Source organism: Cololabis saira, chromosome 4, assembly GCF_033807715.1.
Source record: "Cololabis saira isolate AMF1-May2022 chromosome 4, fColSai1.1, whole genome shotgun sequence".
Taxonomy (NCBI): Eukaryota; Metazoa; Chordata; class Actinopteri; order Beloniformes; family Belonidae; genus Cololabis; species Cololabis saira.
Window position 1 is genome coordinate 43789297 of NC_084590.1, and position 24859 is coordinate 43814155.

General features: G+C 41.5%; 2 protein-coding genes across 2 annotated transcripts; one reads left to right on the forward strand and one right to left on the reverse strand.

Annotated features, from left to right (window-relative positions):
* Positions 1-1483: 1483 nt before the first annotated feature.
* On the reverse strand, positions 1484-14447 carry ppp5c (protein phosphatase 5, catalytic subunit). Its single transcript, XM_061719874.1, has 13 exons — positions 14350-14447; positions 11142-11383; positions 10080-10227; positions 9864-9985; positions 8840-8905; positions 8619-8717; positions 8367-8472; positions 8087-8229; positions 6714-6801; positions 6590-6630; positions 5558-5736; positions 4634-4715; positions 1484-1663 (listed from the first exon to the last, which is right to left on the reverse strand). Exons 1-13 carry the CDS (start codon positions 14408-14410, stop codon positions 1601-1603), a joined length of 1440 nt encoding a protein of 479 aa, XP_061575858.1. The 5' UTR covers positions 14411-14447; the 3' UTR covers positions 1484-1600.
* An 8593-nt stretch (positions 14448-23040) lies between these two features.
* LOC133442578 (histidine-rich glycoprotein-like) lies at positions 23041-24255 on the forward strand. Its single transcript, XM_061720585.1, has one exon. It carries the CDS (start codon positions 23041-23043, stop codon positions 24253-24255), a length of 1215 nt encoding a protein of 404 aa, XP_061576569.1.
* Positions 24256-24859: the final 604 nt, after the last annotated feature.

Genomic DNA, 24859 nt, shown 5'->3' on the forward strand with positions numbered 1-24859 from the left:
AACATCTAAAACATGCAGGACAGGGAGGCCCGAGGACCGGAATTGAAACCCCCCTGGTCTACAGTATGTTCTTCATTTTAAATGGTGTCTTCACATATCAACCCCAATGCTTTTACATCCGTTTTCTTCATTAAAGTCAAGTAAAGGACGGAGTTGCAGACCAGATCTGAAGGATTCTTCAGAATGAGGCAACACTGTGTTGCTGTGATGAAATCAGGATCCAGGCCCTGAGTTGGGATATCGCTTTTCTTTATTTCCTCCTATATTTTACCTTACATTCTGCTTTCACTTTTGGAATTTCCTTCCTTCTCACCTCTTTTTACTTTTCTGCTTCCCATAAGTTTTTGTCATCCTTTCCTCCCTCCCTCCTTCCATCTTATCCTTTTATGTTGGAATTAAAAATTTTTTTTTTTTGAAATTGGAAATAAGCAAACATTACAGATGTGTGAAACGTAAAAGAAAAAAGGCATATATTCTTCACTGGCGTAAAAATACGAGCTCATTTCTAAAAATCAGTGGACTGCCTCTTTTTTTGTTTTTTATTCAATAATTTTCTCCAAACATTACACAGAATCTTTAAATGATACAGTATATATATACATACACGTCAGTGTATTTCTTTATCTAAAAAGTTGAGGGCCATTGGACAATGCAGCTGTGCGTTTCAAGACAGGATCGTATTCTGGACGTTTGCGTGATGACGAAGTTCACACATGGGGCTAGTAGGTCACGGATAATGGAACATGTGCTGGAGACTCGAGTGCCGTCAGTGTTTGCTTGAACATCGAAGCTAGTCGGAAGAGTGGACTGTGCAGGAGCTGCCAGCCGAGCGGCACAATGACGATCAGGGATAAAAAACACGGAGAGGAATAGCACCTTCCCCAACAGGAAGCAATGCATCAGTGCAAAAAAAAATCAATGTTACCGGCGAAACACGTCACTAATGGCAAACAGCACCTTTATGAGTGAACCCAGAGAAGCTTTTCTTTTTTTTCCTTTCTTCTTTCGGACCGTAATCATAGTGGGATTGTTTTCCTGTTAAAACGTGAGCTGAGATACTGCCGGTCGGTTTGAGTAACACTGAGACACGCTGCTCCTTGAACTGTGTATCCAGGCCAACGTTACAACGCCGAGTTTCAGGGTCACGCGATGCTCTCGCTGAAACTGAACAATCATTTTCAGAACAGATCTTTGGTACATACCAGCTATTTGAAGCCATCTGCTGAGATTATCAAATATGTAAAAACCAAGCAGCTTGAGAGAGAGACTCGCCTCACAACTGTCGGGCCGGTTTCTTCATCCAGTGACGGAACACGTGAGCAGGCAAATGAACTACGGAAACAGGGATTTTCTTTTCCAGTTTGAACCAACAATGTGAAAAGAATAGAACCAAATGTGGACCGGGCTGGCTGGTCCGAAGGAGCTCCTCGCTTCGTAACAACGCCACGTATTTTTTCTGCTTATGACTAACTGAAGTTTGTTGGGGGGGGGGGGGGGGTCCCTTAGGCTAAGCGTCAAGGGGATTATGTCCAAGCACTGGAGGGAATGAGGTGGACCGGGGCTGATGGGAGCTCAGTGTCGCAGACGGGTTCAGTGGCCTCTACATCATCCCCAGCTGCATTAGCGTGTTGGCGTACGCCATGGGCTTGACATTCGGATGAGGCTGTGAAGGAAGAACGGGAGAGACGGGATTAGATGCAGCTTCTATAACAGAGGTGGGCAAACCAGGGGCCGGATTCACCAATATGTTCTTAAGAACGATCTTAAGAAATGTCTTAAGATCTAAAATTAAGAAGTTCATAAGAAAGTTCTTAATTGCAATTCCTCAATAAGACAAGAACTGTCATTTCTTACGAATTTCTTATTTTTCCTACTTAAGAACTTCTTAAAATATGTCATTGCATTGCACGCGCCAACAAACAACATTTATAGGTAGTTTGGGTCTTAACCGTCAGTCACTCACTAAACTTGGAGAAGGAGAAAAAGAGATGCAGGAACTTTTCAAGGTTATGGTGGATGAGATTAATGTGCAAAAAAAAATACTATTGGGGAAAATTAATAATTATTAACTACCACGCTAACTAACATGCTAACTAACAGTTAACAGGCTCTTTTTGTAATTAATTACAAAGTATATCCTCAAACTATGACCTACTAGTCTAAATTTGTCTAAAATGTGTTGAAAAAAGTGATATTAGAGGCTTATTATTATTATTATTACCTTTTCACAGAATACATTTTAAGACAGGTCAAGGTTGTCTTAAAGTTAAGAAAAAAGTCAAGAACAAATTTGAGAACTTTTGTTTCAAGAATACCATTTATTCTTAAGTTTTTTTCTTAAGAAGAAACTTAGACCCCGTCCACACGTAGCCGGATATCTGCGGATATCTGCTAAACCGGAGATATTTTCCTACGTTTGGACCTGTCATCCACATGAAAACGCAAATAAACGAAGGTTTAAAAAAACTCCGGGCAAAGTGAAGATTTTTGAAAACTCCGTTTATGTAGATGCGTGTAGACAGAGACAACCGGAGTTTTGCGTTTTCGAACGTCACATCATGCGCCAAAACAACAACAAATCTGCTCTGACGTGCGACTTTTGTTCACTACAGAACTACAGATGATCCACCATCTGTTCTCCAAGCTATTTATTAAATAAATGGTCTCTGGTCTTGACCACCGCTTACTGCGTTACACCGACACAGAGGCTACACCGTAAGGTATGCGACGACGCGCACCCTACGGTGCCCGCGGAGCCGCCGCGGAGGTGCAGCTTCCCGGGAGCCGCAGATGATCTACAGGTTATGAATGTGGTCAAAAACGCAGATCTTCGGTTATGTGTGGATGCAAATTTTTTTATAAACGGAGGGGGGAAATATTCGTTTTTAAAAATACCCGGCTACGTGTGGACGGGGTCTTAAGAAGAAAGTTGAGAAAATACTTAAGAACTTTTTGGGAGAATATGACTTCTTCTCTTTTTTCTTCTTAAGACTGAACTTAAGAAAAAAATGACACTTAAGAAGATTTTTTTTCTTAAGAATGTTTCGTGAATTCGGCCCCCGGCCCTCGAGGGCTCAGCCCTGCACGTTGGAGATGTTTCCCTGCCTCAGCACCGATGATTGTGTCATCAGCATGACCTTGATGACCTTGATGACATGCTGATGACGACCATTAACTAGAATCAGGTGCGTTAAAGCTGGGAAACATCTAAAAAAACGGGGGACAGCGGCCTTGGAGGACCAGGACTGCCCACTCCTGTACTCTAAATGGTTTGACCAGGTTAAATTTAAGACTTTTTAATACCCTTTTCAAACAAAATCTAAGACCAAAAAGAAAAGTCACACACTTTGAACCCGATGTCCAGAGAAAATTAGATTGTTGAGCCATTTGTCACCAAATGTACATTTACCCATATTTGCTTGCCAGGTCTCGAGACTACGCAGGTTCGAGGTTGCTAGATTTCAGCCCAAACGCGATGTCAAACCCGCCGAAATAATGAAAAACCAGCTCAAATTCTCTATGTTAAAAGCCTAAATTCTTAAATGTGTAATACATTTCAAGCTTCACAACACCACTAAATAACCAGAAAAGCTCAGGCTCCAAACAAAGACTACAATTATTGAATTGTGTAGATTAATGTAATATGTACTGAGTATTGTGCATTTAAAATAGCACTTTATATTTACTGTGCAATCGGGCAATCTGCAATATAATTACGCACCTAACACTTTAACACTTCAGCACTCTGCACTTTAATCAGCCCTTTGATACCTAATTTTAGCATTTAATATTACTGAAATTCGTATGGTCCCCTGACCCTTGGCCTGTATGTTTCATGATCCACTATACTTTTCATTGTTTTTGCTTTTCTTTTCCTTTTCTGTCCTATTGTGTTTTTAAGGACACGTTTTCTCTCTTGTAATTGCTCCTCCTGCCTACTGGCCATGGAAGCTAACTGTTCTACTTGTCGTTACTGTTGTTTTATTGATTTTATTATTTTATGTTGTTGACATTAACCTGCCGAAGGGACTAAAGATGAAAATTAGCCGTTGGCTATAATCTTGCATATTTACATGTATATGTTCATTAATATGTATTGTCCCTGTTATAAATAAAATAAACTCAAACTCAATAAAGCAAATAAAATATCAGTGAGTTTATTGTGTACGTTTCTACTTTTCTCTACCATAATGGAAACTTTTTTGTTAATAATTTCTCCTAAATATTTAGTAAAAACCAGGAAAAGCACCCAAATGTTATCAAGCTGCCCAACCTGGCAACACTGACGGAGGCATTGTTAAGCAAGCGATAAACTTTTCCTTTTCAAAGTGTAAGAAAACTTTAACGATGACCGGATAAATTCCCTATAAAATTAAGATTCAAAAATGAAGACCCTTGGATTGAGATTTAAGACAAATCTTATTTTAGGAATATGGAATTCAAGACTTTTTAAGGAACCTGTCTAAACATAAAAAGCACCAAAGTCCTTGTTCCTTCGGACGTGACGAGGAAACATAGAAAAGAAGAACATTTAAGGGAGTCGTAAACTGATTTAGTTGCAGCTCCAACGACGGCCTGACCCGTTGTCTCTGCTCCTACTCTAAACCACAGAAGAAGAGTGAACGGTACTGACCACAGCAGTGAACTGGTGGAACTCTGGCTTGAGATCGGATCCCCTGAGGTGAATATACGCTCCTTTGTTTCCCATCTGATCACTGCAGGAAGGAAGGAGGCGACACGGTTAACATGTGAGCGGGGAAGAGGGGGAGCGTATCATCCTCTAAAAATTGGAGATTTAACACATCATTGCTTAAAGATTGCTTATTAATTTTTTTAAGAAAGAATGGGACATATTTTTGCAAAATAACGATCAGCCGGAAACATCAGCGAGTGCCTTATGGGAAGCAGGAAAAGCAGTAATGCGAGGTAAAATAATTTCCTTTTCCTCAAATAAGAAAAGGAAGGATAACTTAAAAACAAAAGAATTAGAATGCGAAATTAAAATGTTAGGAGGCCTTCCGAACATATCCTTAATAGAATAAGGAAAACTAAAATAGAATTAAATAAAATAATTGACGCAAAAACACAGTTTCTAGTACAAAGGCTTCGCCTGGAAAACTTTGCACACGCTAACAGATCGGGGAAATATTTAGCCAATCAATTAAAAGTAAACAAAGAAAAAACAACCATAACATCTATTAAGGATCAATCTGGGGAACATGATCCCTGTTTAATAAATTCAGTTTTTAGAGACTTTTACTATAAACTATATTCATCACAAATTGAACCATCTGACCAATCCATCAATCAGTTTCTTGGAGAAATTAATCTGCCGAAGTTACATCAGGAACGGGTTACGAATTTAGAATTCACCGCTCTCAATAGGAGAACTCCATGAAGCTCTCCAACATATGCCCAATAATAAAGCTCCGGGCCCAGATGGCTTTCCAGCCGGATTCTATAAGGAATTCTGGAGCATATTAGCACCAACATTTTATAAGACGCGTTAACATGCGAGTGGAGAGTTTATACGGCTGGACGGGTGACTGTGACGTACCAGTAGTTGGGTGCTGAGAACACGGTGATGCACTTCCCTGAGTGCGTGACCTCGTAGCCCTCAGACTTGACCTCGTGGCTGCGCACGATGTAGTCCAGCTTGTTCTTGTCCAGGAAGCGCTCCGTGACGTCGGGCCCGAACTGACAGCTCACCCCCCTCTTGCTGACCGACCGGCCGCTCTACAGGAAACGGAGACAACAGTAAGCATGTGTTGAAAAAATCGATTTCCCAATTCTAAATCGATTCTCATATTAATTCCTAAAAATCGATTCATATGTCTAAGGATCGATTTTTTTTCCCTTTTATTTATTTATGTATTTTTTTTTTCTTCATTACATTACAACTTTTGGTTATTTTTTTTGTTTATCCCCAAAAAAGGAATGTTTTGTTGGACACGGGAATAACTGGTGCCATGTTTTTGCCTTTATATATGTTTAAAGGTATGAAAACATTAAAGTGTTAGGTTATAATTGCATAAATTGTCTACATTTCATTACTTTATACACTGTCTTGGGGTTATATTCACAAAAAATGCTAAAAACCAAATGCTCAAAAATTTCAAACCAAAATAGACAGAAAATGGAACAAATAAAAACGGAATGTGGGAAAAAATAAAACCGATTTCATCCGTCTCTGTTTCCTCCCTGGATCTGTTTGGTAATTCTGACCCACATGATGTTTCTGAAAGCAGTTCTATCAGCATTCTGGGAGCTGATTGGTCCTTACAGCAGCATTAGCTGCAATACTTGCTGTTGAATCTCAATATAACACTAATAGTAATATTTTGCATAACTACAGTCATATAATTCATGCAACAGCTCAAAAAACAGTTTTAATAACACTAACTCAAATCAATATCGGAATTGAATCGAATCGGATCGAATCAAATCTTGATAATCGATTCTGAATCTTAAGAATCAAATTGATTCTTGACATTTGAATGGATACCCAGCCCTAGACAACAGGACAGATCAACCATCGCCCAGGACTGAGGAGACCGGCCTGTTCTCGTAGGAGCGGGAGGAAACCCACCTGAGGCTGTGGATCGGACCAGAGCAGGTCGCACATGGGACCTGTGAACGAGAGCCAGAAGGAGTTGACTCGGACCGGATCCTGTCAGGATATTGTGTGTAATGAAGGTGAAGCCCGGCGGTACCTGAGTCTGGAGGCTGTCTGTTTCTCTCAATCTTCCTGATGTCGTCCAACGTCACGCCGTCTTCGCTGAAGAGCCCCCCGTGCATAATCTGAGATGGAGAAGCTCGTTAGTACGGCTGGGAGTTTAACTGCTCAAAAGAGACTGAAAGAAACCTCAAAAACAGCAGACGTCAGCTACTACGACTTAATCTGCGACTGATTGTTTGGTTCTAAAACATTTTCTGTCTCTTTTTGGCTGATAAATGTACGCCGACATTATCTTCCAGCTAAAACCAGAGAAAATCAAGTCTTTCTTTGGGGAAGTTTAATAAACTAACCTACTCTGAAGAAATTAAGGAGTATGAGGAAGTCCTTTGAGCTGACTGAACAAAAGTTTCACAGATTCAAAAGTTTTTTCCATAAATCAGACAGTTTTAGTTTGTTTGGGAAAAATAAAAAATAACACTCAGTTCACAAAAGCCAAACATCTTATAATGATCTCAGGTTATATCAAAAACAGAGAGCATTCCGGGTGAAATACACATGATTCGGTTCAGTTTGGTTACCAGTTAAACCTCTAACTGTCACGCTCCTCTAAAGCAGTGATTCTCAACCGGGGGCCCGCTGACCCCTAGTGGTCCTTGGTGTCATTGCAACGGGTCAGTGATAACAAAATGTCTATTTAAAAAAAAAGATCCTCTGAGATTTATATAAATAGATTATTATTTTACTCAAATGTGACCGAGACCTTTATCTACCTGAAATACAGAGGGTAACATGACTGTCTTTGACTCTTTACAAGTGTAATTTGAAGAAATCTTGCACCCGTTTGCCTTGTTGAAGTTACTGCAGGACACTGTTGATACAAACGTAACATGATCTTCAGCATTTCTATAAAATGCTGTGATTGTAAAATATATGCATGAAGCTGTTGGGGGAAATCTCATTGACTTGCAAAGTTCAAGATGGCGCTCAAAATTGCAATAATGTAAAAAAAAAAAAAAAAAAGGAAGAACACGATAAGCAAAGTAACACGAAGGAGAAAAAAAAAAAAAGAAGTAGATGATGATGGTTTGTATTAAAAAAAAAAAAGACAGCTTGTTCTGGACGTAGCAGACTCTGAGGCACCGGAAAAGAAAAAGAAAACAGACGGAAAAAAGAGACTTTACAAAGAAGAATATATAATGTTGGGATTTACAGGAACTGATTTGAACCCTCAGCAACTTGAACTTTGACCCCAATAAAGGTTGAGAAGCACTGCTCTAATGGAGATCAGCAATCATCAGATTACCTCGAGACGAGACTTTGTGTGTCCTGTAAACGCGGCAGGAACAGGAAATAACAAAACAGGCCGCTACAGTTCTGCACAACCACTTCCACGGGGGTGACTCTCACCAGGACTTTGCTGTTGATGCATTGTGCGAGAGGAAGCCACTGGAAGACCTCGCTGAACAGCTGGAACATCTGTGCCGTGTACTTGGCCTTGACCTCTCCTTCAAACCCGTACATCTGGTTCATGTTGTCCGTCTCGTGGTTACCTGGAGGAGGAAACCCGCTTTTTCAGTCTGTTTGGGTGCTTTAATCATAATAAAAGAACAATCTCAACCAAATCTGAACACATATCACAGAGACGCCAGCTCTCCCAGCTCCTCCTGTAGTAAAACACACATCCCACCTCGGAGCAGGTGGAAGTTGTCGGGGTAGAGCAGCTTGAAGCCAAACAGGGTGAGAATGACTTCAACGGAGAAAGAGCCGCGATCCACAAAGTCGCCATTGAACAGCTGAGTGCTGTGGTTAAGGACGCTGACGCACGAGCTCCGGGCCTGACGCATTTGGCTTTTGCCATTTTTAGTTTCGGGGAGTGAAAACAAACAGAGCAGAAACATAAATAAGACGTGCAGCTGTTTGTTTGAAAAAGAAAGGATACATAAGGGTTGGAGTCTGAGGGTAAACCGTTCAGCTTGTAGATGTTGAGGAGGTCGTAGTACTGCCCGTGGGTGTCGCCGCAAATAGTTATTTTTTCTGTCTGGAAAGAATAAAGCAGAACTTGAACAGAACCCAAAACCGCAAATAACAAGCTCACAAGACACAGAAGTGCTGCTTATATGCCAACGTGGCCTATATGCTCTTTACCTCCGCGGATCTTACCTCTTTTAGTGAGATTTCAACGAGACTCGGTAGCTTCATGAGAACGTCTTTAACCTGAATCAGGATCTGAAAGGAGAAGGATGGGTCAGTACGAGGAGGCGCTGCGTCTGCAGCTCGGGTCTGAACGGCCAGCCGTCACCTGATAATATAATGATAATAAGGGGTGGAACAATATATGGGGCCACCAAATTTCGCAGTACAAAAACGTCACGATACGTGTCGTGGAGGTGAAAGTGTAGCACGATATTGGGTTATTAATATGAATATATCGTTTACTAGTAACATCCTATTGGTGCAGCGGGATCACGTGACGACCGCGCCTCGACCCGCGGACCAAAATCTTACTACGCTCAGAAGAAACTAGTACCGTTTTGCGGTCCCGATCACGGGACTCTTGGGGGGTTTTGAGCTCTGAACTTTTACTTATAAGGTGAGCATGAATCAATCTTTTTTATGATGTAAAGATTGTGTCGTCAACAAAGGTGGGAGGATGAAACGATAACGGGGTTCACCTTACGGCCTCAGGCTGGAGCAGGTGAAGCTCTTAGCTCTGGCAGAAGATAAATAACAGTCATGTTGCATTTTGAGTTTGGGACTTTTCATAGTTTATTTATTTACTTTTATTTATTTATTTAATTTTAGTTGTTAAATTTCTGGAAAAGAAAAAAGTCAAATCATACATGAGAGAAACTATTCAGTTTGTGGCAAAACATTTTTACTTGTATGAAACTGAAGATCATAATGCAAAACTGACATTTACTTTTAGTTCAGTTTGTGGAAAATAGTTGGCCTGGCTTTCTCTTTAAAACTTAAACAGTTATAAAGCATTACAAACTGAAACAATAGGGCAAATGCACAGCATTGTTTTGTATTTTGTGTCTTTCAAAAAAGAACATTTTTTCCAGTCATATCTTCCTCATTCACGGTTGTTAAAAAAATGATGCTATAATATCGTATCGTTATCGTGACCTCAATATTGTGTATCGTACCGTATCGTGAGATTAGTGTATCGTTACAGCCCTACCTGATAAGCACACTTTCTGTGCAGCTTCTTCTGGTCCGAGAACCAGTCCATCATTTCTTTCATGAACGTCAACGTGACCTTCCCGTCTTCCATTTTGGGGCCATCGTAGTCGTCCTCGATGGCTGCAACGCAAAGTCATGTGGATTTACACCCTGCAGACACTGCTGCACCAACCAGAGCTCTGCGTCTGCCGGTGTAATGACGGGGGGAACTCACTCATGTTTTCTATGTCCAGAGAGTCCACTACAGATCTCTTGATCTCGTCACTGGCGATGGCTCTTTCGAACGCCTTCTGTTTCACTATCTTGTTACATTCCTGGTACTTCATCCGCGCGTCCTTGTCATTTGGTCGAACCCGCACTACCTGTCGTCAGAAGAGGAGAAACATTAGGCGGCAGTAAAAGTGCATTTAAAAACACAGAATGTCATGACAACAACCAGCAAATGGTTTCTGGGAGGTGGAATGTGACGTGCTTCATGTGGTTCTTCAGTTGCACAAACAAGAAATACGTACGTGTAGAAAACACAGATTTACCTTTAATGTTGGAAAACATTTATATGGATTATAACGCCTTTTATTTTGACTGTGAATGTAATTTCCCTTGACAGTGACAGTTTAGTGACAGTGACAGTTTAGAGAGGGTCCCTACAGACAAGCCGAGGTCGTTTCAACATTGTATGTGTTCAAAAAGTTTATCTCCATCAGGTAATTGTCATTTTGAAAAGAGACTGTATAAGTCGACTACAACTGTCACCTAAACTACAGTCAAAAAAAATCAAGAGGAAGAAAGTTTATGGCCTCTGCTTCTAACATTTGCCTATTTGGTCTTAAATATCTAAGTACTGATCATAAAATGTGTCCATCACTGGTACAAAACATCCCTTTAATACACTTTCTGTACATTTACAAAGCTGCTACTTGGATTTGTCTGCAGGGACCCGATCCAGACCATCACTGAAGTGGAATAATAGTTTTATCAAAGCCTTAAGGTAGCTATTTATTTTGACATTGCTGCCTCAAGTGTTAAAATAAACTACCATTTTGCTAAAAACACATTTTCCGTTCAAACTCATAACAAAAGTTTACACTCCTTACCATCTAACACCAGATCTAGGGTTGTTTTAGTTCTCAAATGCTCCCTTAAGGCGGCACCAGGACAACACATGCAACTTAAGAGTTTTATTTCTTTTTTTTATTGAGAAAATAATGGAAAGAAAGGTTTTAACAGAATATTCAGAGACGGCACGGGAGCTGGAGTTTGAGGAACTACTTCTTACCGTTTCATAGTCCTTAAGCGCAGCTTTAAACTTGCCCAGTGCCATGTTGGAAGTGGCACGGCGGTAATATCCCTTGATGTAGTTTTTGTCTACCTCCAGGGCCTTGGTAGCATCCGCCAGGGCATACCCGTAGCACTCGGTGCGCAGGTATGCCAGGCTTCGGTTACTGTAGTAGATGGCATTGGTTGGGTTAAGCTCCAGGGCCTCTGAGTAGTACTTGATCGCATTTTCGTAGTCTTTGTCTGGAAAACAGAAGCAGCAGGGTCACTGAATGAAAGCTGAGTTTGAGATGATCTACTTCAGAAATGAATCTATAATTAAAATATCTTTAATGCAGTAGTGAATATCATTTTTCCTCCTGTTATTTATAACAAAACATCAACAATACGCAGAATTCTCCGACATGAAATGAACGACATTTTCCTCTGTATGCATGAATGATAAAGCAGAATATGGATGAGAAGGGTCACTAGTAATTAAATTATTATTAGGCTTCAGTATATTTGTTTAATAAATGCAGTGGTGAAAGACAGCTGATTATGACCAAATGATGATATCAAAGTATTACAGTGGTGACAGAGATAAAGAGATGTATAACCTGCACCTAGTGTCAAACACAAGGACGGCAGGTTATAGGTTAAGGATCTAGAGCTACAGTCACATAACACACAATTTTCAAGTTTTATACATCAGAACATAATAAATATGAATTTATGTAAATACAACAGCCCATATTACACCTTGTCATTACTTAACAAAGGATTTCTAAGCTCTCTTAACGGCCCATTGCTTCATCTCTATCAGGTTGAGGTCCGGACTTCATTCCTTCACGACGCCTCGATTTTTCTTTTTTTCTTATTTATCCATTCTGTCAGATTTGCTGAGGCGCTTCAGATTCCTGTACTACTTTTGTACACCCAATGATTGCAAGGTGTCCAGGTCCTGTGTATCCACCACTGTGCTGAACAGTCTTTGGTCTCATCCATCTAAAAAGGACAGGTTTCCAGAGATATTTGTTCACACACCTCATAATCTGACCTTGGTGTGAACTTGCAAGGACATCCACTCCCGGGAGGACTGGGAGCTGTCTTAAGTGGTTTCTACTTGTGAATAATCCATCTCACTGTCAAACACTGGAGTCCGTACTGCACTGTCCCGAATTAACCGACAGCAACAACTGCTTCTCTAAGATCAGAACCAATGTATTTTCTCCTTGGCACTGTGTTAACAGACACCTAAACAGGCCAAATCATCTACATTTATAGAGGTCTAACACTCAGTGAGGATCAGTTCATCGAGAGCTGATTATCAGCGGCAGCAGGCTGCGACTAACCCTCTTAAACATTATGGGAGGAGTGAAGGTGTATTTACTTATTCAAGCACCACCTCTCCATTTTGGCCTATTTTCCCCCCCTTCTTCAATAAATGATGATGAGTAATATATGTCATCTCATCTTGCTCATCTTATGATGCACTTTCCAAACTGCAAGTCTTGGTATGACCAGATGAGTCATAATAATCCCCGGATATGGAAACCTTAATATAGTCAAGAGTGTACTTTCTTTCTCACATGCGTGTATCAACCATGCTGGAGCTGAGTGGTACAAACACACATGTAAATGTGGTGGATTTTGGGGATTGACGCACAGAAAGTGGCACACTTGACAGCAGAAGCGACGTATAAACAGATGACAAAGAGAGTAATCAATCACTGTGCAGCAATAATAATAACCACAATCATATGCTGTAACAATTCACCTTCAATAACCATGTCTACCTCACACTGCTGCACTTTTCACTTTAATCTTTTTTTTTATATATGTTAATTAGAGCTTTCATTTGTCTGTTTACTGTACAGTGAGCGAAAATAACCAGTCTACAGGATGGTCTCAGAAAATTAGAATATTGTGATAAAGTCCTTTATTTTCTGTAATGAAAAAATGTCATACATTCTGGATTCATTACAAATCAACTGAAATGTTGCAAGACTTTTATTATTTTAATATTGCTGATCATGGCTTACATGGCAATATTTCAGTTGAATTGTAATGAATCCAGAATGTATGACATTTTTTTTTAAATTTCATTACAGAAAATAAAGAACTTTATCACAATATTATAATTTTCTGAGACAGTCCTGTAATTCCCTGTCTTGGCCAATAATAACCAACTGTAGCCACCCATGTGCAATAAACCTGTCTCTTTATAAGTGCAATAACCAGTAAATACCTCAAATACCTCAAGTATTTTTGAAAATATTTGTAAATTTTTTGTAAATATTATCCTTTTTTTTTTTGGTGTTTACTATTTTTTTCTCTTGTACATACTCTTTTTCTACTTTTTATATTGCTCTTTTTATTATTTAACTACTTATTGGTTATTTCTATTTTAAATTTTTTGTATTAAGTGTGTGTGTTTTGGCTGCTGCACGACTGAATTTCTCCTCTGGGAGATCAATAAAGTCTTCTATTCTATTCTATAAACCCTGGTTCTGATTCTGAAGTGTGGGGTGTTTTGATCAGGCACCTGCACGGGCAGCCTCGTCCACGCGTGTCTGCATCAACTCAAACTGCTGTTGAACTTCCCCCTTAAAACTATTAATAATAAAAACTACACTGTTCAGCACGGTGAACATATATATTACACATAATACAGAAATATCTGCCTGTTGATTCAGACTTGATACCACTGAGCTGAAGGGTCTTAAGCAAGAAAACTGAACTAAACTCAGAAAAATAACATTTCTGAATCCAAAACAAGTAGCTAATAACGCCTGGTCAAAAATATGCAAGCGTTTATACAAATCTGGCCACATTTAAATGAAAATAAACACGACTTTATGATGAAAATGTGCAGCTTGGTGAAGAAGACTGAAGTGCTGTTTAAGTTACTGACTAAAGCAGCCGCTCGGACTTAAACAACCGGGTTAATACCCAGCACAACAAAAGGTCGTGCACATAAACACATTAAAAGACTTATATCTGAGCCTCCTAATGCCGTGCGTGTGTGTTTTTAGGGGCACGCGTGACGTGCTAACCAGTTAGCCACCCGCGGTTGAAATGAATGGAGTTAGCGGTTAGCACCGTTAGCCCTGCGTAGTATTACACACCGGCTCAGGCTGAGCTCTGCATATCTAACGAGGAATGACGGGGTCATCTGATTTTAAATTTTGAAAAAATCCACCGGCTTGACAAATAGTTGATATTACCTTTAAAGTACTTATTCGCCTTCTCCTTGAGTAGCTCTGCATCGTTAGCTCCTTCCGCCATCTTTGTTCACGCTGCCGTTTACCGCTCTGACGTCACTGGTCGCAAAGGTCGTAAATCCTTTTTCTTTTTTTAAAATCTATACACGTTTTTTTTCTGCATATGAAACAATTATATACTTTAGCAAAAAAATACGTAATTTTGTTTTAAGAATACTAATACAAAATAAAAATAAAGAAAAATGTTGAAAAGTTTTGTCAAGTCTACCGTTTAATTTACGCATCTTTCCCACCGCCCTCCCGTATTAATATTTTCACGTAAATTTCCCGTTTTATAATGTAATAATTTTTAAACTGCAATCTGAATTGTCACTAGCCTCGCGAGAACTGCCACCTGCTGTAGCCTGGGTGGCAGTTCTCGCGAGGTTAGTGGCGACAACGTGAGCAAACTCGGAGCAACAAATCAGAGATGGATGGATGTAACGAGAGAGAAGATATTTCTGCTAAAAAAAAGTGAAGACTTCGTGTTAATATATCTAAAAATGGGATAGAAAATGAACTTTCCCAAAGAGGACCAGGTGGTGCACAGTTATCCGTTCTGAAAGATTTATAACTGCGATGTTAGTGAGGTGCGTCAGCAGCATCAGAGTAGAGAGCCACATGAGTGAAAATGACAAATTAAAAGAAAATGTAAATATTTCACTTCCAGAAAATCAATGTGTATATAAACTGAAAATATTTAAAATAAATACATTTGCTTTAATTCCCTTGTGTGTATTCATTTAGGCTCTATTGTAGGAATTACATACATAGGAATGTCCTCAGCATGTCAAGTCGGATTATCAGATTCTGATCACATAATTGTAGTTTGTAAGTGGTTGACAGGTAGTTATTTTGGATTTTTCGTAAATATGTCTTAAAATTAATGATATTGGAACTCGGTTGGGCTGGTGGGACAGTGGGAGAAAATTGCCCGTATTTTTAAATCCAAAACTTGATATGAGGTATGAAAGAAAATAACTTGGTCTCTTTTTAACTAATTATACCTAACTAACTGTGGGCCTTTAATAAATTACCTTGCCTTTGCTTTTTTTTCTTTGGTATTTCTTTACAATCTGTTGACGGATACGTTGAGAAAGTCGATTTCATTTTTCTGTAGTACTTCGTTGTCACCACTAGGGGTCGCCATATAGGCAAGGAAAGGCAAGTTTATTTGTATAGCACAATTCAACTAGAGTACTAGAGAGTACTACTCTCTCTAGTACTCTAAATTCAACAAAAGGTAATTCAAGGTGCTTTACATCAACATTAAAAGCAGAAAGACACAATTAAACAGTAAATAACAAATAATATGAAATAAAATGATAAGAAAAGAGGTAAAATAATAAAAAGCACTAGTTGTTAAAAAGTAAGGGCAGTAGAGTACAGCAGGTAAGTATTTAAGTTTGTTCCACCGGTGAGGAGCAGAATAACTGAACGCTGCCTCACCTTGCTTGGTTCTGGTTCTTGGGAACCACAACAAACCAGATCCAGATGAACCTCAGGGGTCTGTGAGCTTCATAGGAACTAACAGATCCAGCATGTATTTTGGTCCAAGACCATTCAGGTCTTTGTAGACCAGCAGTAAGATTTTAAACTCTATCCTTTGACTCACTGGAAGCCAGTGTAGCGATTTCATGACCGGTGTAATATGGTCCAGTTTCCTGGTGTTTGTAAGGACTCTGGCAGCAGCGTTCTGGATCAGCTGCAGCTGCCTGATAGATTTCTTGTTAAGGCCTGTAAAGATGCCATTGCAATAATCCAACCTACTGAAAATGAATGCATGAATACGTTTTTCCATGTCTTGTTTAGACAGAAACCCATTAATTCTAGCAATGTTTTTCAGGTGGTAATAGGCAGATTAATGATAAACTTTAGATGGCTGTTGAAGTTCAGGTCTGAGTCAATAATTACACCAAGATTTCTGGCTTATACCCACCACCCAATCTCTGTTGGAGACTGTAATCATGATCCATATGAAATTATTTTCTTTTGTATCGCGTTAGTTTTTTTCAACAGCATGTGTAGGTGGATACATGACAAAGTTAATATTAAATTTGAAATAACATTTCCATTTTATTGACCAGCAGGGGTCAGTAACATACAGATTAGAATCTAACTGCCCTGGGAAATACCCAATTAGTCGAAGGCTGCTGATAAGAGTGAGCAGTTCATGTAATTACCAAGAGATATTTTAAGCCTGTGAGTATTTGATCAAATTCTTTTTAACTTCATTTGAACATTTTTTGTACTGCAGTCACTGATTTTGTTGAGTGGTTCTGATGTGACTACTCATTTCTGTGGTTCTGGTTGGGACTAGACCTGAAGTGTTCTTTGAGGTGGGTTTAAGCTTTACAAAGTCATTACGTTCTAAGAGGGATAACTGCGACAAGTCGGATGTTTGTGTGTGTTTTAAAACTGAAACGTAGATAAAAGACGATCAATAGCAGGGAAATTGTTCCTGGTCTGATAGGAAATAACAAATTTAAATAAAAAAACACACAACAAAAAGATTCCTGCTCAGTGAAAATCTTGGTTTCTAAAACTAAAGCTTCAGTGACCTTTACAAACCTTTACAACGTGTTGGATGGAAGTTTTCTGTCATCTGTGTCGGCCTCCGGCAACCACGTTTATAACAAAAATGGCGCAGGTGCGCTTCATATTTACTCACACACACATGGTATCTGATGCAGTCCAGCCTCACGTAAGTGGTCTGCAGACACATCACGCAACCCTAAGCAGAAACACACCCGACCTGAGACAGATTTTCTTCTTGCACGGTTCACGTTGACAACAACGCTGCAGTCTGTACCAGAGAGTTTGGAGGTTTGGGTTCGTGGTTTTGGGTTTAGAGGGATTAGGGGTGAGAAGTGCAGCAGAATAAGAGACATTCGGGAGAAGCATGTGTCACAGAGGATGCAGTCCAGTCCCGTCTGCTGCAGTGAGTCACGGGGGGGACGACCCGCGGTGAGGAATACGCGGCCAAACTCCAGTGACTCACAGTGACCCCCGTCGTACGCATACTTACCTCAGTGTGAGTTCACTTTCTCTAATATCAGCGATGAGTCGTGACTCTCTCTGAGCCACAACACATCTAAATCCTGGGATGGTTTTGCAAGTAGCTCATTAGGAAACGGGGAGGGCAGGGGGGATAAAAAAACACAACAAAATGGACTGGGAACAAGCTGACGCTGAGGCCTCCACTCCACAAGAAAGTAAACGCAGACAGTGAGTGGGTGAGACAGTGTGGGAGGGAGAGTGGTAGGGAGACTTTGGCTTGCCAAAAGGAAAGGAGGGGTTAGGGGGGGGGGGGGGGGGGGATTGCTGTCCTCATGGGTGTACGATGCATTGCTTTGGAGGGGTCCTGAGAAAGTTAAAACAAACAGAAATGGAGGAGCGCGGAGATATACGAGCGAGCGGAGAGAGAGAGACGGATGAAGGTCAGGGGAATGGGAGTGACACTCCCGGGCCGCGGGCCACGAGCGAGGGGGTCTCAGGGCCAGGATATGCTTACATAGGCCCTTTTTTACTATTTATTTATTATCTTGTATCATGTAAGACCTGTGCATGGTGGGCACTCGGAACGCCCCCCTATGTTGCCCCGCCCCTCTGTTACCACGCCCCCTCTGTTGGCTAAAACAGCTCCACATCCTTCACTAACGAGCGCCTGACTTGGGGAGTCTGCAGGGGGTGCCACTTATCTGAACCACATGTTCTTCGATGAACCAATGAACAAATTAAAACAACCATCGAGCTCCACCTTCCTTTGTTATTTCCATCTTTCCTGTGCTTGTTTTTTTTCATTATTATTATACATTTAGATAAACCTTAAACCCACATTTCTGTCAATTACTCTCTCTGACTCGCTATTGCAGTGATTGCTCACATTACCAAGAATTAGAAAGTCTCGCCTCCTCGTCTCCTGCCGATCGGCCGGGCCAGCACTCCCCATCCTAACGTGACACACCGCGTGTTCACTCCAGTTATTTGTGCTGCGGGAGGGCGAGGAGCTGGAAACTTCACGTAACTGCACGGAAAAAGAAACGTGAGGCGTACCTGTCTAAAAAAAAAAAAAAACAAATGCTGCTGGATTACCTTTCCACATTACAAGCTCGTCTGTTTTTCTTGTGTGTTTCTTGGGCCGGAGGCGTTAGGGCGGGACTGGAGCAGAGCATAGAAAGCACTTGTGTTTATATTTTCATCGAGCGTCTGTTTACATTTCTTGCGAGTCTGTCTTAAGTATAAAATAAGGTTGTTAGCTTAGTCCTCGCAGTGAGGTCAGATATAAACCTGCTGCAGGCGTCTAATGTCGAAGACGTCTGTGGGTCTTTTTCATTCTCAAAGGCTTATTATTATGAGAGCATGTTTATTCATTAAAGCAAGTGTAGGAATCAGTTCTCTTCACTGAACTTGAAATGATGTAAACATAACCCGAAATACCAGCCATGTTATTTCCTCTTTTAGATAAAAAAAGATCTGACACAACGCCTGCTGGTCACAATAACTAGTTATCTCGGGTCATCTCAGGATATATAATACACACAACATACGTGGTTCCTTTAATCACATTAATAACTCAATCAATCACATAATTTCTTATACATGTCTATAAGAAAGTGCTCCATCCTTTACATTTGAAAGATATGTGAAGAAATTAATATAATGAAGTAAATCGCATGATTTATTTAAAGAAATCAAAACAAGTTTAAAAGATTTGGCCTTAAAACAAAACAGGATGTAATCAGTCAAGCTTTGAGTTGATTTATGTAGAATATGAAAATGCCTGTAAGTCTTTTTATAACCTGTTTAAAAGAGGACGTCAAACTCAAACATTACTTATTTCCCAGTAACTACTATATTGTCCCATTTAAATACAGAAAACCCAGAAAGATCTCAGTAATAAACCAAAAACTTAAACAAACACAAGCAAAATAATTCATTTTAAGTGTCTTCACTGAACCACTTCATTGACTTCAGTCTAGAAAATACAAATACATCTAGAACACACACACACACACACACACACACACACACACACACACACACACACACACACACACACACACACACACACACACACACACACACACACACACACACACACACATCTCGGTGCTGCATCCTACACGGCCGACCAGAACCTCTTGATGGACCGGTTGAAGAATCAGGTGGGACTTTCTGGCACATCACTCACCTGGTTGGAGTCCTGTCTACAACACAGGCACTGTTGTGTGTCTTTACAAACAGCTAACAAAAAAACCCCAAAACCTGCGGAGTTCCTCAAGGTTCAATACTGGGGCCTCTGTTGTTCTTCATCTATATGCTCAAATTATGAAGAAGAACAAAATGTGTCACTATGTGCAGATGAAAACATAAAACCCCCTTTTATTTTCCAACCAATACCTAAATTGTGGAGTCATTAGACCCCAGAGCATGTGAGCACTGCCCGTCTGTTCATATGTGCTGCGTTTGTGTCCAGAGAACTCGTAGCAATGACCGACAGCTTCCTCTTTGATAGGTGCAATTCCAGATTACATTTCTGACGACTTCGGCGGAAGAAAAAAACCTGTCAAATCATGCTTCCACATAGATATTGGCAGGTAGGATGATTTGACAGATGAAAATACCCTGTCAGATCACGCTTCCACATAGATAAATGTTGATGTCTATGTGGAAGCGTGGTCTATGTGGAAGTGTGATCTGACGGGGTATTTTCACTGTCAAATCATCCTACCTGCCAATATCTATGTGGAAGTGTGATTTGACAGGTTTTTTTCTTCCGCCGAAGCGTCGTACACATAGATCTATGTGAAGCACATTCTGACTTCCTGCTGTTAAATCGTCTATTTGCATGAAAAAGCCTTTGAAAAAAAAGAAACTGAGTTAAAAGAAACGGGGATCGTACGGTAGTATTTTCTGCCGAGGTAGGACACCTCGGCAGAACACCGGCTCGAAATATGTCTCATTCATCCCGACGCACAGCAGAAACAGGCTGCAGGAAGCCGCTGCGCATGCTCAGCAGGCTCATTTATATGCAAATACAGTCATCAAGTACTTTGCATTGCCCATTTATGGTATAATGTGGGCGTGTCGAGGGCGGGATATGAGGCAAATTCACGTGCGCAACCTTCCAGCTGGACTGTGATTCATAAAGCGAACATTGCTTTGCATTGTGCGTGCACACGGTTTTATAAATCAGGATTTTTTTTGTGCGCACGCCATTTTCGGCTTTTGAGCGCACGCACACTTTTAGTATGAATCCTATGCACTATTTTATAAATGAGGCCCCAGGCCTTTGGTGAAGGCTGCTTCTACATCCAACCACGGCACCCTCACCCAGGGGCACCTCCAAAGATTTTTCATAGGGGTGGCCAGATGGAGCCACTTAAATTCTTGGGGTGAACACCAAAACTAAAAGCCATCAATACAGGTTTTTATTATACTGTTGTAGTATACAGGCTCAGAAATACTTAAAGAAACGCCTACTGATATGCATTTGGCCCAAATGATTTGGGATGAAACACATAACTGACGATAAATCCTATGTGACCGGCAAGTGTTTTTTTTTTTTTTTATTGAGGCAAGTGGGGTGGCCAGCAAATTTGTAGGGGGGGCCGCTGCCCTCACCTGCCTCAAACTGGTCAAACACACTCACCTATCATGTTTTCAGGGATTTTTACTAAAGATTCACACATATTAACAAGCTTAACGGTTTATTTGATTGCGTAGAAAAAGTCCCAATCTTTCCAGAAATGACACGTGTAATATAATCTTGTAATATAATCGTGTAATATAATCTTGTCGGAATGGAAAAGTAGCATCTTTCAGTTTAAGGGTTAATAAATCAAGCAATTTGGTTGCAATTTCACTGATATGTATTCATAAGGTGCCAATGCAGGCACGAGTGACCTTAACGTCTTTAAATATCTGTATTTGAGAGTCGTGGAGTACTAACTAACTTCTAGCTTCGATTTATATGTATGAATACATGTGAGTGTGTGTATTTTTTTCCAAATGAAGAGGGAGTATTGGCTGCTGATTTAATCCGGTAAGTATAATTGCGTTAGCCTCTGAAGCTGCGACCGCAGAGCCGAGTGGAAATCAGCTCTTCATGGTGGAAATGTGGAGCCGACTACGGGAGGCAGATCTTTTAATGGCTGATACCTAGCAGCCCCCTCCTGATTGACTGGCACAACAGCCTTGTTAAAGGAAATTTAGACAATTACCGTCTTAAACAGATAATTGGGATAAATAAATACAAATCCCAGAAGCAGTGAAAGCAGTTCGCATTCCTCGAAAATGAGATTTGGGTGAAAAGTCATCTTCTAGAATGAGCTCAGCTTTTGACAGAAGTCTTGCCTTATTTGGCCAGTGGACTATAATTAACCATTTTGTATTTTATAGTCTTGTCCCCCCCACCCCCTTTTTTTTCCATTGGTGTTCCCAGTGTCATCAGTGAGGGTTTTCCTTTCCACAGTCGTTGCATGTTCATCCCGACTGCCTTCAAATTCCCTCTGTATCGTCCTCTTTTTCTTCTTCTCTCTCTCATTTCGAACGTTTCTTTTTTCTCATTTCGAGCATCAAACAGTGAGTGTTTGATGTGTGCTGGGCACGAGAACAAGGGATTGGATACACACCCCAAACAGGAAATGAGAAACTCAAGCAAATAGACCCATGCATGTGTGCCGGAGACTCACACACAAAAAAAAAAAGAAAGTCAGATGCTGGTACGGAGGAAGACGGACAGATAAAGCTGAGCAGACTGCGGAGGATGTGAAAATAGACACTGAATCAAGAGGCTGCAAATGTCTGAGGTGAAAAGTTCGTTAAATACTTTCTGTGGGCAAGAGAGGGGGGAAATAAAAAGAGAGGAGGGAACATCCTGAACATATTTATAGCCGGAGGCCACCCACGATGCTCTTCATCGACCTGCAGCTTTAACCATGCTGCTGATGAACCGACACACCTCTCCTCTTTCACCTCTGCTCTGTCGCTACCTTCACCCCCCCACTGTGCCAACACGCCACCCTGCAGCCCCTCTGCAGAAACAAGAGCGAGCTCTGGGTTTATCTCTGCAGCCATGCGGCCCTCTCATCCGGCCGTGCGGTAAGTTAACGGCAGCGGCGACATGTTGTGGCGGCTGGTTTATTTTACATCGCAGGCTGCGCTCCTACTGTTTACGAGCAATGAAGGATGGAGCGCGGCACACATGGTTTGAGCGTTTCCCACAGAAGGATGACTCAGGGCGTCTGGATACTCACACTCGGACTATTAGATGACGACGGGACTTGAAAGGGAAGGAAGGATTCACTGAGGCTCGGGGTAGCGAGACAGGGAGAGTGTAGCGGGACGTCAGTAGGACAAACAAACCGTAAATATCTCGTCGGCGCACTCATCCATGAGGAGATGTCACTGGTGAGACGTATCAGCACCAGCTCAGCGTGCAGATATGAACTCGGGAACCCGGTCCGGCGTCGGAAAACATCCAGTCACACATAGCAGCCATCCAGGATGCTGCGGGGGAGTGTTTCCTCTTCCTGTTGCTCTTGCAGTTGGACTTTCCTGTCAGTTAGCGTTGACTGTTGACAGACCTCTGGGTGCCTTCCAGACTCATCCCTGACCCCCCCCCCGACATTTTTTAATCTCTAAAGGAGTATGAATCCTCACTGTGGAGTGTTAGTTCATATCCTGTCCTCCTGGGTGGCCGGGGCCGGAGGAGCATCACATCTACCAAACTCACCAGCATCACATCTACCACACTCACCAGCATCACATCTACCACACTCACCAGCATCACATCTACCAAACTCACCAGCATCACATCTACCACACTCACCAGCATCACATCTACCACACTCACCAGCATCACATCTACCACACTCACCAGCATCACATCTACCACACTCACTCACCAGCATCACATCTACCACACTCACCAGCATCACATCTACCACACTCACCAGCATCACATCTACCACACTCACCAGCATCACATCTACCACACTCACCAGCATCACATCTACCACACTCACTCACCAGCATCACATCTACCACACTCACCAGCATCACATCTACCACACTCACCAGCATCACATCTACCACACTCACCAGCATCACATCTACCACACTCACCAGCATCACATCTACCACACTCACCAGCATCACATCTACCACGCTCACCAGCATCACATCTACCACACTCACCAGCATCACATCTACCACGCTCACCAGCATCACATCTACGATACTCACCAGCATCACATCCACCACGCTCACCAGCATCACATCTACCACACTCACCAGCATCACATCTACCACACTCACCAGTATCACATCTACCACACTCACCAGCATCACATCCACCACACTCACCAGCATCACATGTACCACACTCACCAGCATCACATCTACCACGCTCACCAGCATCACATCTACCACACTCACCAGCATCACATCTACCACACTCACCAGCATCACATCTACCACACTCACCAGCATCACATCTACCACGCTCACCAGCATCACATCTACCACACTCACCAGCATCACATCTACCACGCTCACCAGCATCACATCTACCACGCTCACCAGCATCACATCTACCACGCTCACCAGAATCACATCTACGATACTCACCAGCATCACATGTACCACACTCACCAGCATCACATCTACCCCACTCACTCACCAGCATCACATCTACCACACTCACCAGCATCACATCTACCACACTCACCAGCATCACATCTACCACTCACCAGCATCACATCTACCACACTCACCAGCATCACATCTACCACACTCACCAGCATCACATCTACCACACTCACCAGCATCACATCTACCACGCTCACCAGCAAGTGGATCTGAATGAAACCAGGACCACACTCAGTGATGCACGTGTTCATCAGGTGTACAAGTTCATCCATCCATCCATCCATCCATCCATCCATCCATCCATCCATCCATCCATCCATCCATCCATCCATCCATCCATCCATCCATCCATCCATCCATCCATCCATCCACCATGCATCCATCCATCCATCCATCCACCATGCATCCATCCATCTGTACATTCATTCATTCATTCATTCATTCATTCATTCATTCATTCATTCATTCATTCATTCATTCATCCATCCATCCATCTATCCATCCATCCAATCATCCATCCATCTATCCATCCATCATCCATCCATCCATCCATCCATCCATCCATCCATCCATTCATTCATTCATTCATTCATTCATTCATCCATCCATCCATCTGTACATCCATCTGTACATCCATCCATCCATCCATCCATCCATCCATCCATTCATTCATTCATCAACCATCCATCCATCCATCCATCCATCCATCCATCCATCCATCCATCCATCCATTCATTCATTCATTCATTCATTCATTCATTCATCCATCCATCCATCCATCCATCCATCCATCCATCCATCCATCCATCCATCCATT